This window comes from Rhipicephalus microplus, chromosome 8 (assembly GCF_043290135.1).
Source record: "Rhipicephalus microplus isolate Deutch F79 chromosome 8, USDA_Rmic, whole genome shotgun sequence".
In the NCBI taxonomy this organism is placed as follows: Eukaryota; Metazoa; Arthropoda; class Arachnida; order Ixodida; family Ixodidae; genus Rhipicephalus; species Rhipicephalus microplus.
Window position 1 is genome coordinate 12,897,903 of NC_134707.1, and position 14,441 is coordinate 12,912,343.

At 46.0% G+C, this 14,441-nt stretch overlaps 1 protein-coding gene and 1 long non-coding RNA gene across 2 annotated transcripts in view; both read left to right on the top strand.

The window, feature by feature from the left end:
• The window catches only part of LOC142768813 (uncharacterized), a 40,398-nt gene that overhangs the window by 9,246 nt on the left and 16,711 nt on the right, over nucleotides 1-14,441 (top strand). Inside the window, exon 2 of the long non-coding RNA XR_012885481.1 lies at nucleotides 253-531. This is a non-coding gene — a long non-coding RNA (uncharacterized LOC142768813). The remainder of the gene's footprint in view (nucleotides 1-252; nucleotides 532-14,441) is intronic.
• Nucleotides 4,298-6,291, top strand: LOC119166707 (uncharacterized). The gene is made up of 3 exons (XM_037418031.2): nucleotides 4,298-4,823; nucleotides 5,255-5,466; nucleotides 5,863-6,291. The coding sequence occupies exons 1-3, from the start codon at nucleotides 4,649-4,651 to the stop codon at nucleotides 6,232-6,234; spliced, it is 759 nt and encodes a 252-aa protein (XP_037273928.1). The 5' UTR covers nucleotides 4,298-4,648; the 3' UTR covers nucleotides 6,235-6,291.

Below are 14,441 nucleotides of genomic sequence, written 5' to 3' on the forward strand. Positions count from 1 at the left end.
TGTTCAACCAAGAGAAAGCCGGTGATCGATGATATCTGCCACACAGTCCCATCTCCGCTCTTGCAATTAACCCAGTTGTAGACAATTTACGAGCCAGGCGCAGGAATAAACAATTTCGGAAAGCATTGGTTAGAAAATGTGTTTTTTTATACTTTTCCCTCGTTAAATGTAGCCAATGCGTCATGGCATGGCCCAAAGTCCTTAAGCGACGTCGTCCATATAAAAACAGGCTCAATGGCGCCTTGTTCGCAGCACTACATCACTCTGGTGCGCCAGATGACGGTGTCGCCAGACAGTCGGGACGCGGGGCGCCCAGGACAGGCAGGGTTCACGGCTAGGTGCACGCAGACCAAGCTTGCAAAAGAAAGGCATCAACTACCGGGCCTTCCAAGGGCGAGGCGTTGATTGCTTACCGCAACGAACGCTGCCAGACTCTCGTGCAACAGCGACGAGCCGTGGCACGTGTGCAGTCGCTGAAGTGCGTACCTCCAGGCACGTTCTCGCCACCGTCACCACCACTGGAGCTCCATTGTGAGTCGACCGTCTCGACTTTCACCTCACTTCCCGCCTTTGCCTGCCGCCTGTGCGGGTGATAGCCTTCTTCGTGAAATGCGTCCACTACGACGCTGTGATGAATCGCTTCCTCCAGCCTCAGCGAGACGATAGACAGACAGGCAGACAAGGTTGGCAGGCATTCGGTGAACGGGAATGGAAGTAGAAATAGGAGGGTTGCACACCGTGTAGCCACGCAAATTGCCTTTTGTTTCGCCCTGTGGTTCGTCAGTAATATATGTTGCTTCGTATTACACGAACGTCGAACAACGTATAGGAACTGAAAATGGAAGCTTCTCTCACCTTAACTTGCACCAGTGAACGCGATACAAGCCTTAGATAGGCTTTAGTACATTTTAGATAGATAGATAGATAGATAGATAGATAGATAGATAGATAGATAGATAGATAGATAGATAGATAGATAGATAGATAGATAGATAGATAGATAGATAGATAGATAGATAGATAGATAGATAGATAGATAGATAGATAGATAGATAGATAGATAGATAGATAGATAGATAGATAGATAGATAGATAGATAGATAGATAGATAGATAGATAGATAGATAGATAGATAGATAGATAGATAGATAGATAGATAGATAGATAGATAGATAGATAGATAGATAGATAGATAGATAGATAGATAGATAGATAGATAGATAGATAGATAGATAGATAGATAGATAGATAGATAGATAGATAGATAGATAGATAGATAGATCCAGTTACCTTGAACCTTCTCCTGATTTTGGGGGCTATTGCCATTAACCTTCGATATAAACAGTAATACCAGGTTGGCTCCAGAAACGTTGTTTTCTCGGCCCGTAATGGTGGTATTGCTGCTTTGTGGTTCTTTGTTACAGAAATTTAGGTTGCGTTGGTCAAAGCCGAGTCAGGATATTGCCAAAATGCGCCATATTCGCCATCCTCCAGTGAATGGGCTGTCCAGTAAATAACTATCCCAAATTTAACATTCAAACTACCGACCCACGAGTGGTAGCACCTTCCCTTCAACTACACCGCAACGTATGAGCCAATTAAGGGCCTGATGATGATTCAATTGTGTGGACAGCTTTCAGAATTCGTTTCACTCAAGAGCGGCACAATGAAGCTCTCATGGCGCACTCAAGGGAAGGAATGATTTCGCATATGTTATAGAAATAAATAATATCTGCGGTTTAACGTTCCGAAACCACGATAGGATTATGAGCGACACCGTAGTGGAGGGTTTCCTAAATTTCAAGCACCCGAAGTTCTTTACCGTGCACCTAAATCTAAGCACGTGGTCCTAAAACATTTCCGCCTTTATCGAAGATGTAGCCACCGCAGCCGGGATTCGATCCCGCGACCATGGAGCAGGCGAGCGTTATCAGACCCCAGTGGTGGGGCCGCATGTCGTATACCAGCGCAAGAAAATGAACGGATAGGCCACACTGAAAACGGCATGGAGCACTCGTCTGTCTTTTTCGTAAGACCTATTCGTTGCGTTTTTCTAGTTTTTCTTTAGAATTTCAAATGCGTAACACTGTAGTGGTGCAGCGAAATTCTCAGTTTCATCACTTTAGGAAACTGATAGCCTGCAATTATTAAAGTGGATAATAATGAACCTGAAGCAACATTTCTTGTTCATGATGGAGGGATAGTGCAATTTTACAAAAGCAAACAAAATAGAGAAACTGCCACAGTGAGACTAAAGCCCCCCACGTCTTCTCCGAAGAACATAGCTGGGAAAGTCTTAAGGCTGGGCCTAGGACAAAGCAATTTCGGTGGCCGTAATCTTCACGCGACTGAAATGGAAACCGTAGGGAGGTTTTAAGGAGCACCCTAGTCGTGTCGTCTTAATTCAGAACTCCCTGGGTGGCCTTTTAAAACACCGCATTCTTCACCGAAGATTTCGCAACGGAAGTTGCCAAACCAGGATCGACTTGCCTTGTAATTCAACTGAGTGATTGTCGAGTGTAGGTTGCAAGCAGCTCATGTGGCTCGTTCATTTAGCGTAAGTATAGTGCCTAGCAGACGGCACAACGTATTGGTTCCTACCTCCGGTCACGCTGGCAGCAATTAGCTGAGAGAATAATTAAAAAAATGAAAATTGAGTATGACAAAATGTAGACGAGTGCAACCAGAAAAAGGACATGTTGAATACGTCCATGAGATGTCCAGTCGAGGATGTTTGACACATCCGTGCTTGAGCCTTGAACCTGAAAAAATTCATTCGCTCCTAAGTTTAATGACTGGGAAATATATGCAAAAAAAATTCACTGCAGTACCCGCCCTAAGCTTTAAAAACTGGAACCCAATTTAGTTATTACGACAAGAAGGCTTCTTTTACCGAAGCACTTGCACTTTTATTGCACTCAATTGCAATAAAATTGTTCAAAGACGCTAAATAGTCGTCCTGGTATATAGCTAAGTATGTTTTTGACATGATCCACCAAGCATACGCCTATCAGATGCTTTTTAACGACCTAACTTGGCTCAGATTTGAGTTCTTGGCCATTTTTGGGACATCTCTGGGCGACGTGTGCGGTCTAAGACAACACATGAAGCATTAAAGTTACGAGCGCATGTGCATAACAAAAAAAAATGGGAAGTACGGTCAAGTCTACATTTGTCGTGGAACTCTTGCACCGCAGACATTTCTTGCTTACTGTGCATGGACCATGGCAGGGTGGGTGTAACTGTGAAATGTATTCTTCAAACACAAGAAATAGGAGGAAAATGCCACAAATATTATCATAAACATTCTTTGCGCAAACAGCTCTTTATGGCTAGAAGATGCGTATTGTACAAAATAGAGTAGCCCTTTCCGGTAGTCTCATTCGTCTTGCTACTTTGATAATTGTCCGTTTGTCCTTGTGGTCCAAGTCGGGTTCGATACGTATCCAACAAGGGTCCTCTCTTTCGGGGATCGCCACCCCCGGGCAACATCGTGGGCGATCACAGAGGGTGCGGCATATTGGGGCCCTTGAACGGTGCTTCCGAATTACGTAAGATGAGAATGCCATACCGTCGATGGCCTCGTGTCGCCAATACATAATCATTGAGGTGGTATTTCGGGGACGAATATTTCGGCGTATAGCCAAGCCAAGCCAAGAAAGACTACACCCTGTTCGGTTCACGTATGTATAAAACTGTAGTATAGAGGTGGGGCAACTGGAAGTACCTCTAAGCATTGCCATTTTGGCTCTCACTCGTGGAATGCAGCTGCGGGCCAGGATGAAAAATAAACACCAAGTGCATGAAGGAGCAGCAAAGTCGAACGTGACACCGACGCATCATTCCTGAAATGTTCCCCAACCACGTGCTTCATCATCAGCTCGTCGGCGTTCACTGTATGAAGAAGGCATCTCTAAACGGTCTGGAATTACCCGCAGATTGCGCAATGTGCTTTCATTTCATTCTCGCAAATTCGCTAATTTCATTGCATCACTTATCTGTCATCTCCGAGAACGCTCACTTTCTTTTCCTTTGCGACCACACGGCGCTTGACCGCCGCATATCATCGCCCAGCAAATTACATGCGCTGTCCAGTTCTACTTTATTCATATAAAAAACCCTGTGACTTGTCAGACAAAGAAAAAAAACAAGGTGGTGAGTGGTAGAAAGACACCGGTGAATTTAATACAATTTAGATTACGCCTGAACTTCGCATTCGAGAGTAGAAACGCTAGCGCGCAAACTGTTCCCCGTGCGCGCCTTCAGCCGTACTGCGAAGGACGGAACTCTTAAGCGTGTATCCACACGACGGACCAAATCCGTCTTTTCCGCGGCGGACGGCGCGTCACGTGACCCCACGTCACGGATTTCCGCCATCCGTGCCGCGTCCGCGGACGTCGCGGACGGAAAATGCCACGCTCTTTTTCGCAAACGGATTCCCGCGGAAAAACACGACAAATTTAGCGGAGGACGCCAATACTAGTGTGGCAACAAGCGCTTATTTTTCTGTTTCTCGTGTGGTTTCGTAAATTTAGCCGACGAAGTTATAAGGGTCTGGCAACAGGCACGTTTTTTTTTTCTGCTCGTCTTGTTTGGGTTTTTGCGTGGGAAGTACGTTCGACGCACACTACCGCAAACAACTCCAACTATGAACTTGAGCGACGACGCAACTTTTTTTCTGCTGCGCCTTGTTGAGCAGTTCCCCGCATTGTGGGATATGACACTCGCCGAGTACGCGGACACAACAGTGAAGGAGAGTATATGGGAACGCATAGCGAAGGAAATGAACGAGGAGTGGCCTGCGTACGGGCCGTACGATGCCAGTAAGTACCATTTATATTTACTCTCTATGTTTTGCGTTATTATATGGGTGGGTTTCGTGATAATAACCTTCTGGAATGTACCTGTTATGCATGACGTGGGGCACATTGGTGTCTACAAGTGACGGCCGTGGTCAGCGCATTCCCAAGCATGCTACCGTGCCGGAGGCAGGGCTGCTCAATAAAAATGCATTTTAATCAAGGAATCGGCGCGAAATTCAAGAACAGTGTTAATGGCGACGAGTCCGCCAAACGTTGCTTGTGATGCGTAAGCTTGCGGTAAAACTGAAAACATTCACTGCAGTATTCGTTAGAGCACCAGCCACGTTTTTTCAGCATAATGTGTTGTGATGGTGATTGACCGAAACTGCATGGTGTAAATCGTACTTATAATCACCCCCCCCCCCCTCTGTTTTGTTCTTTTTTTTTTACAGAAGCCCTTCGGCGCTTCTTTGACAATAAGAGACGCACATACCGGTTGGAGAAGAAGAAAGTAGAATCCACAAAGAGTGGAATGCCAAGCTCGGACGTTTATAAAGGTCGCTGGCGCTTTTATAATTCACTCAGGTTTTTGGATGCTTCAAAAGTGACCTGTTGGCGTTCTGTGAGCACTGATGCATGCCAAGCTGCGGCGGAGACCATGAAGGTAAACTGCCCTTGTTTTTCGTATTTGTGATGAAGCCTTCTTGTGCCGCGTAAATTTTTACAATATGTATTTTTTATTACTTAGCAGTTTCTTATACAGCCTTACAACCTTTTCAATGCTTGAACACACACCAAAATAATTCTACATTAAGATTAGTTGCTTGGTGTGCTGAATTATTCAAACGTCGTTTCTATATTTAAATTAGATATGACCAAAAATTGTTGACACTGAAGTTTGAATCTTGCGCTCTAATTACGCCAAATCACGAATAATGTACCATTGCTTTTACGTGGTTGTAATACAGATTGTAATCGGAATAGATACGCAGATGTGTGTCTGCAAAGCATTACATTTTGGAATTGCGAGAGACTTTGTGCGCCATTTTGTGTCTTGCAGGTACGACCAGACATTGATGATCCTTCACAAACCTCAGACGATGCAGCTGCAGCGACTGACGACCAAAACATTACCGTGGACGACCCAATTGCGGGCAAGGCACTCTCTGCAATGTCCCGCCAAGGAACACAGAAGAAAAGGCGCCGATCTCCCCATCGTTTAGATGAAATATTGGCCCAACGGCAAACTGTGTTGGAAAAAATAGCTGCAAGCGTAGGCCAACCAGCGAGTACCACACAGCAGGAAGATGATATCGACTATTTTGGTAAAGTTGTTGCTGCACACATGCGCGAGGTTCCGAAGGATAAGCTGATCCCATGCCAGAAGGCTATCTTAAGCGCACTTGAAATCTACATCAACAAAAGCGAGTAAGAAAGCTCAACAGATCTCATTTAATATTGCCAGTTAATAAATCGTTGCTTACCTCCAGCATTGTTGTCAGTGTGAATGAAACTCAGTTTTAAGTAAATATCCGTAATTTGAAATGCCATTCATATGACAGCGTATACAAGATCTCGCCCTTCAACTAAACAAACCGCATTTTATTTTTCAACAACTTTATTTTATGACAACGCATGTGCATCTTGCACTATCTTTGCGTAATCTTATGGCCTTCTGTATACATCGGCCTCCAAGTGGGCTGACGTACGCTGCCATGACACAGCACCCCTGCCATTCAAAAATTCGCATAGGCTGTCACGTACGGCGGAGCCAACAGCACTTACTCGTCCGCGAGAATAAGGCTGTGTAGAGAACAGAGTTGCAGTAGGCGTTGTGTCGGCACACGAGTCAGCTGCGTTCAATTCATTGGCGAGGAAGTTGTGCAATACGCATGCTGCATTCACCATTGATGTCACCCGTTTTGGCTCAGCGTCAATCACGGTGTGCAGAAATCTAAACCTATTCGCAAGTATTCCAAAGGTGCTCTCAACTACACGCCGAGCCCTGGATAACCTGTAAAGCATTAAAAAAAGTAAGATATAATTTTATACACTTTACACCACTGAGAAGATAGTAGCATGCTAATGTGTGCTGCAAATCTGGGTTAGCGCACCTTCGATTAAACGGTTAAATATCACATAGTGCTGTTTCAGTAGTGACATAAATTACCTGTAATTAAATATTCTCTTCTCTTCTGATAACGAACGTTCCCCAAACGGTTTCATCAAGTTTCTTCCAAGAGGAAACGCGTCATCACCGACGAAAACTGGTGGCAAGTACAGATCAGGCAAGCTTCCCACCTTGACCAGTTCCGGAAGACCAGCCGACATGTTTGACAAGTGTGCTTGCAGAGGCGTAGTTTGCCAGACGCCCGCATCTCCCTGTGACCCTGGCGCACCAACATCCGTGTACAAAAATTTGTAGTTCGCATCGACCACGGCAAACAGTATAATGCTAAAGCTCTTCTTGTAGTTTCTGTAAACTGTTCCCGTGTTTGCTGGCTTAGTAATTATCACATGCTTTCCATCCATCGCTCCAACGCAGTTTGGAAAGTTCCAGTTTCTACTGAAACCAGCAACGACGTCTCTCCACTCATCCTCGGTGCTTGGAGTTTTGAGAAATTCATTCTTCAGCTCTTCATAAATTACATTACATGTTTCATGGATGATATCATTTACAGTCGAGTGGCCCAGACGAAATTGGCGACTCAAGGAGTGGTGGCTCTCTCCTGCACAAAGGGAAAAAAATACCGTCACTAATTCGCAGATGTATGCCAAGAGTGCCAAACTGTACATCAACGACAGCGAGGCTGTGTAAGAGGGCTTTCGTAGCCTTCGCAAGATTTGTTTTATTAGTGTCACATATGTGCCTATTCAAGACCTTGCTGGCGTTTTACAACACACAACGTAATGCCACCTCTAAAAGCGAGGCTCTCCAAGTCTGAACAGTCTCGGATGCAACAATAGGAGCAATGTTTCGAGTAGAAATGCACAGACGTGCAACACTTGCCTGAAGCAAGGTATCGTAGCGTGACCTGCAGCCTTGTTTCAGCTGATATGGCTCGCCGCATTACGGTGTCCTGTCGTTGTATGCGAGGTCCTACGAGCGACAGCAACTGGACAAACTGCTCTCTCGACACTCGCAGAAGCCTCCTGTATTCTTGGCTGTCGCTAAGCAAAAGTTCACGATAGAGTTGATATTGCATACCCAGATGCTTGTTAGCGATGTAGTCCTTTTGCCAACAAGATCGTTTTACAGGGAAGAACAGCGCTTCATCGTCTAATTCTGCTAATACAACAGCCATTGCAGCTATTCGTTGCTTTCTTTCGACCTCCATATTCACTTCAACTTCAAACTCAGCGTCATAGACGGAAACCTAAACCTCGAATGGCTAGCGATGAATGGGTTTTCTACTTTCAGACTGGTCGCGCCATCTATAGAAAAGAAGAATAAGCAAACATTCGCACATTATCATGAGCTCCGAGATATGGTAGCCCCAGCGCTACCGCAGATCACCGAGCTCATGTATTGGCAATAGCGGTGGTCGCTAAGCCTACACTTTTCAGAAAACGAGTACGGCGCTCGGAAACAGTACCAAATAGTCATGTATACGTTGCCGTCGAAGCTCGAGGACACAGACCTAAAGCCTACACAACCATCAGTTTGGGAATAACAGCCCACGCGATGCGCTACGAAGAGCTTAAAGATTTGAAGCGGGCAGCTCTCGCTTCAGACAGTGCCGCCATGTTTTTTTTCTCCAGCGCGTCCGTCTGCTCGCTTCGTCCGTCGTCTGAATGTGCTTCGCAGCCGGACGGGCGGCGGAACGAACGTCCGCGGGAGGGATTTGCGCGGATATGTCCGTCGTGTGGATACACGCTAAACGCGTAACATTGACAGTTACAAACTATCCTTTTTACTTGATCTACAACCGCTATGTGCTTACTGCGCCATAATTCCTTTTTTTTTTTTTTGCGAATAACCCCCCCCCCCCCCCTTCCTTACTCGTTCATATAAGTCACCACACACACCTGCACGGCTACACGCGTTGTAATGAGCGTGTAGCTTTAAACATCGCACTCGTTCCGCAATGGACTTGTTTTGCTGCTTGGTGCGTTTCTACAAATATAGCATGCGATGTTACGTGCGCTAAAGAGACTTCGCCCACTACCTGATATTCTTACAGCTCGCTTTTTTAAAGCTTTGACGCAAATGTTTTGATCTGTCTGTCTGTCTGTCTGTCTGTCTGTCTGTCTGTCTGTCTGTCTGTCTGTCTGTCTGTCTGTACTTTTGTCTGTTTGTCCACTCTTCACCGCATTGGGTACTTAAATGGCCGACACCATGCGCAGCGCCCACCAATGTTGCTCAGGATTCAGCGTTCATACTTGTGCAATTGTCAATTAAAAATCAATTATTGTGCATGTCTGGGGCACCATAACGACACGTATAGATTCTATATGTGTGTCTCTTACTAGAAAAGGCATACATAAGTAATTAGAGGAACAGTAGCGCTTATCACGCTGCGCTGACCATGCAACGCTTGCACGAAAAGGCGAGTGTTTCCAAGGCTTTCCTAAGACTTTCCAAGGCTTTCCTAAGGTGGTGGCACCTACCCGTATCCTTGCGTACTACACCTTATCACCTCTGAGATGGGCGCGCAAACCCGTGTCAGAGCCACGCGCTTTGTTTACTAAGAAAACTGCCAGATGGCGCTCATGTCTCACGTGTGACGTGACTTGATGCGGTCGTTCACCTCCACTGCACGCTCGAGGCACTCTAACGCAGCGCCTCCAGAGTACCATTCGCAGATTTTCTTGCGCAGAACATCAAATAAACGTTTGTTGACTTCATCCACACGCAAGGCTATCGTCTTTCGATGACATTTGCAGATGAACATGCAGATACGGGGCCAATTTTTTTATGGAGCAGTTTCAAGCACTGCATGGCGTGGTTCAGTATAGCGAAACACTTGGTTGTCACGCGGAAGAACTGTCACGCAGGAGCATTCAATCAAGGGCGACTCTTACCGCTAGCTCGCAGTCACAATCATGGATCAACTCGGGTGGTCTGCGAACATAACAAATCTTATCAAATACTGCTCCTTATCACTTGGCCTACTCGAACCATCACTTCTTCCCTTGCACGCCTGCTCGCATATTAAACATTGATACGAACAAAACTTGAGTATGCGTCGCCAATCTGGAATCTCCACCAGGCTTGTCTTAATAACTCGCTCGAAGCAGTGCAGAATGGCGCAGCACTTTTCATTGCTTCAAACTATGACTGGCGTTCTAGTATGACTTGCATCAAATCATCCCTAAGCATACATATTGCCTGACATTCTACAGTAAGGTATCAAATTTGTTTTCTCCTCCGCAAACTGTATCACAAATTTCCTCACCTCAGAAGCACCCTACCGCACCTCACAGCGTCTGTTTAATCATCTAATTGTACAACGCTTGCACGGCACCACCAAGGCATTCAACAAATAATTTCTACCGATTTAGATCGGGCTATGGTATGCGCTACCTGAAGATGCATTTAATTAACAGGACACCAATGAATTCAGGCACGAACTTTCTTGTTCAGCTCTTAATCCGTCACCTTACTCTATTTGAGGCCCTATTTTTCTGTGATAGCATTTTTTAGCAATTTTCTTACTCTTTCTTCATCGTTTTATTTTTTTCAAATTTTATCATGTATTCGCTGTACTTTTAAAGCTTCATTTTTTGTCTGCTTGTTTACTTACCTTTGATATGTGGTGTTTCACGTCCTAAAAACCACCAGATGGCTTTACTTACCGTCGTATAATGTGACCTGTAATAATGACTTGTGCCCCGCCGCGGTGGTCTAGTGGCTAAGATACTCGGCTGCTGACCCTCGGGGCTCGGGATCAAACGCGGCTGCGGCGGCTGCATTTCCGATGGAGGCGGAAATGCTGTAGGCCCATGGGCTCAGATTTGGGTGCACGTTAAAGAACCCCAGATGGTCGAAATTTCTGGAGCCCTCCCCTACGGCGTCTCTCATATTCATATGGTGGTTTTGGGACATTAAACCCCACATATCAATCAATCAAACCCCACATATCAACGAATCAATAATGACTTGCACTATAATGACCTGTACCACAATGACTATTCTTGCTTTTGTCCCCACCACCTTAATAAATATCCTGAAAAGAATCTTTAAGAGTAAAAAATTGGCCCCGTATCTGCATGTTAAACAGCAAATGTCGTCGAAATATGATAGTCTTGCGTCTGCAGAGAGTGAACAAAACGTATATTTGATGTTCTGCGCAAAAAATTTGATGGATGGTATTCTGGAGGCCTCGAGCGTGCAGCGGGGGTGAACGAGCGCATCAAGTCAAGGTACACGTGAGACATGAGCGCTATCTGGCAGTTATTTTGGAAAACAAAGCGCGCGCACCCTGCGCGCCCGTCTCAGAGGTGATAAAGTGTAGAACGCAAGGCGACTGGTAGGTGCCACCACAGTGTCGTCTTAGCGAAGCGTTGGAAACATTTACTTGCCTTTTCGTGCAAGTGTTGCATGGTCAGCGCAACGTGATAAACGCTACGGTCCTTGGAATTTCTTATGTATGCCTTTTCTAGTAAGAGACACATACGGAATATTGACGTGTTGTTATGGTGCCTCATAAATGCCCAATAATTGCTTTTAGGGGCGAAGCTCCTTAGGGCGTGGGCTGTGCGTCCCCTGTAGCCTGTATGTAGCCACCTCTAGTTTAGTTCTTGCAGTGTTCACTAGATGGCGGTACCGTCCCCTGTATGTAGCCACCTCTAGTTTAGTTTTTGCAGTGTTCACTAGATGGCGGTACCGTCTCCTGTATGTAGCCACCTCTCGTTTAGTTCTTGTAGTGTTTACTAGATGGTGGTACTTGTAGCTGATGATGAAAAGATGCAAGATGTTATAAACTAGAAAGCGGTACTTGTAGTTGATGAAAGACGCGAGATATTATAAAATAGGAATGATGTCACATATGGCGCGTGTCATTGGTTGAAGGCAATCGTTCGATTTAGTGCGGCGACGTACGCTAGGGGGAGCGATGTAATAAAATCGAGTGGGCAAAATGTACAGAGGATTCATGGTTTACCAGGTTTACCTCCGGAGCTTCGCCCACTCATCATCATTCACTTCGTGGATATGGCGGAATTTTTTTAATTGACAATCACACAAGTATGAACGCTGAATCTTGAGCAATATTGGTGGGCGCTGCGGATGGGGTCGGCCGTTAAGGGTATCGTATGGTGCCGTTTAGGGTACCGTTAAAGACAGACAAACAGACAAATGTACATACAGACAGACAGACCAAAATTTTTGCGTCGAAGGTTCCCGAGAATACTGTCGTCTTTAAAAATGATGATGGCCTTATTCAGATCCTCACCATGGCCACATATTTTTACTTCACTTTTATTTGCATTTTTTCTGGAATGAACGCTCACATCAACGATGAGTTCTTGCTCGGAACCAACGACGCCAACGCCCACGCCGACACCTGCATTTCTGCGCAACGCTCTCTTCAATGCTATCGCGCTAAAAAATAGGAGTTAGAATCGGAAACCAAGCCAGGTATTCTCCGTTTCAGTCATGTATACTATCGCAGAACCACATGATTTGATTGATCGATATGTGAAGTTTAACGTCCCAAAACCATCATACGATTATTAGACGCCGTAGTGGAGAACTCCTGAAGTTTCGACTACCTGGGGTTCTTCAACCTGCACCAAAATCTGAGCACACGGGCCTAAAGCATTTTCGCCTCTATTGAAACTGCAGCCGCCACAGCCTGTATTCTATCCCGTGACCTGGGGTTCAGCAGCAGCAAAGAAGAGAAAAGTGAGCCCCGTAACTGTCTCTCAGAGGGAAGACACCTCCTCAGTAGCTCACGAGGGATGGGGGTAGAGAAGGCATTAAAAGGATAGGATTAAAAGTTAAAGAGAGGGCGAGAGAGGAAGGAGAGAGCGAGGTGCAAGGACAGTGAACGACGGAAGTAAGGAGAAGACAGGAAAGATGGACAGGGTTGCAGGGGTCCGTGGATGGGTTACCGCTGGCGAGAGCTCTTGTCGGCGTCAGGAGATAGCGTAGGGCAAGTCCAGTAGGCCAGAGCTACGCTATCGTCGAAGATCAGCGTCAGGAGAAGGCGTAGGGCCAGCCCAGTCGGCCAGAGCTACGCTGACGTCGGAGATCGCGAGGGCACAACCGGACGGCACGAAATCCAGGGAGCGAGAGGCCCCGAGCCCTCCACTACGGCCTATCGGCCTATTTCGTAATAGTATAGCGGTTTTCGCATGTTAAACCCCACATATCAGCCATTATAACCCGTCATATTTCGCGCCAGAAGTGGTACGCACACGTGCATGCATCGTCACGAGTGGAAATAGAGGAAGTGAGATGTTTTGTACTGATAGGAATTCGCTTTCAGTACAAAGGTGTGGATTTTACGGTTCCGAAACCACGAAAGTATCGTTATTGGGCACACCGTAGTGGAGAGCCACAGAAATGTTGATGCAATCTGGTGTTCTTCAGCGTGCACCTAAATCTAGACAAAATTATGAGAATAGCGAAGCGGCACGTCTTAGGCAAATGACATCCAAAGGACACTGGTCAATTGGCTACTGACACAGGCAAAATAGCAATACTTACGCAATGTCATGCACTACCATTGCGTTTATTTCAAATTGTGCGGGGATGGTAGACGTCTTGCATGACGTTACTGCTCGCATAGCGTGACCTCGAGCTGTTGAGGTGCAAATAGACTCGCTTCTTTCACAGACGACTCTCTGGGCGCCTCCATGATTCTCTCTTGGCTGCGCTAGGTAGAGGTTGCCCCCCTGATAATACACCACTGAGGCTGTGACAGGTCTTATTTGTACTGTAATGCACCGCTCAGCACGGCAGTGTTATTTCTATTCTGTAAAAGTGTCTGTTATGATCACTTTGAATAAGAGAAAGCTGAGCTAGTTGGCACGCATTCATGTTAAAAAAACTGGACATACAGACACAGATGACAGAAGCCAAGGAACCAAAAGCAGAGTGTCTGGTGACTTCACTTCCCTGTTATGTCCATCGTTCTACGCCCGGTCTTTTAAATATATAGGCTCAGCAACACTTTCCCAAGCCCTGGAAGCTAAGCAGGAATGGATGACGTGGGGAAAGAAAATACGTCAGGCACGCTATAAGACCTTGAGCCCTTTTTCTCTCTCGTTTTTTCTGCGAATGCACGGCTTGTCAGCGGGAATGTACGTGAGCTCATGGACAAGTCGCGCCCTCCCACGACGGCCACAGAAACGGCAGAGGGCGCCATGCTCCACTCGCCCAATGGCTGATACTACACTTGTGACATAGGGATTTTTTGGGGAGGGAGGGGGGAAAGCTGCAGTGTAATTTGTCAAGAGAAGAGAAAGGGAGCTTCAGCTGACTTTGAGATGTTATTGTAAAGTACAAACCGCGTGCTGTAATACTTGTCACGCATGTTCTCGAGAGCATCGACTAACGATTGGAAGCATCTTCTGACCATGCTCAAAAAGTGTTGCAGGGCCCCTTCAATTGGAGGTCCCTTGTTGCTCTTCACCCACAGCCACCGAGCAAATAATGGCAGTCTTCTACAAGCGCCAAAATGATCCGTA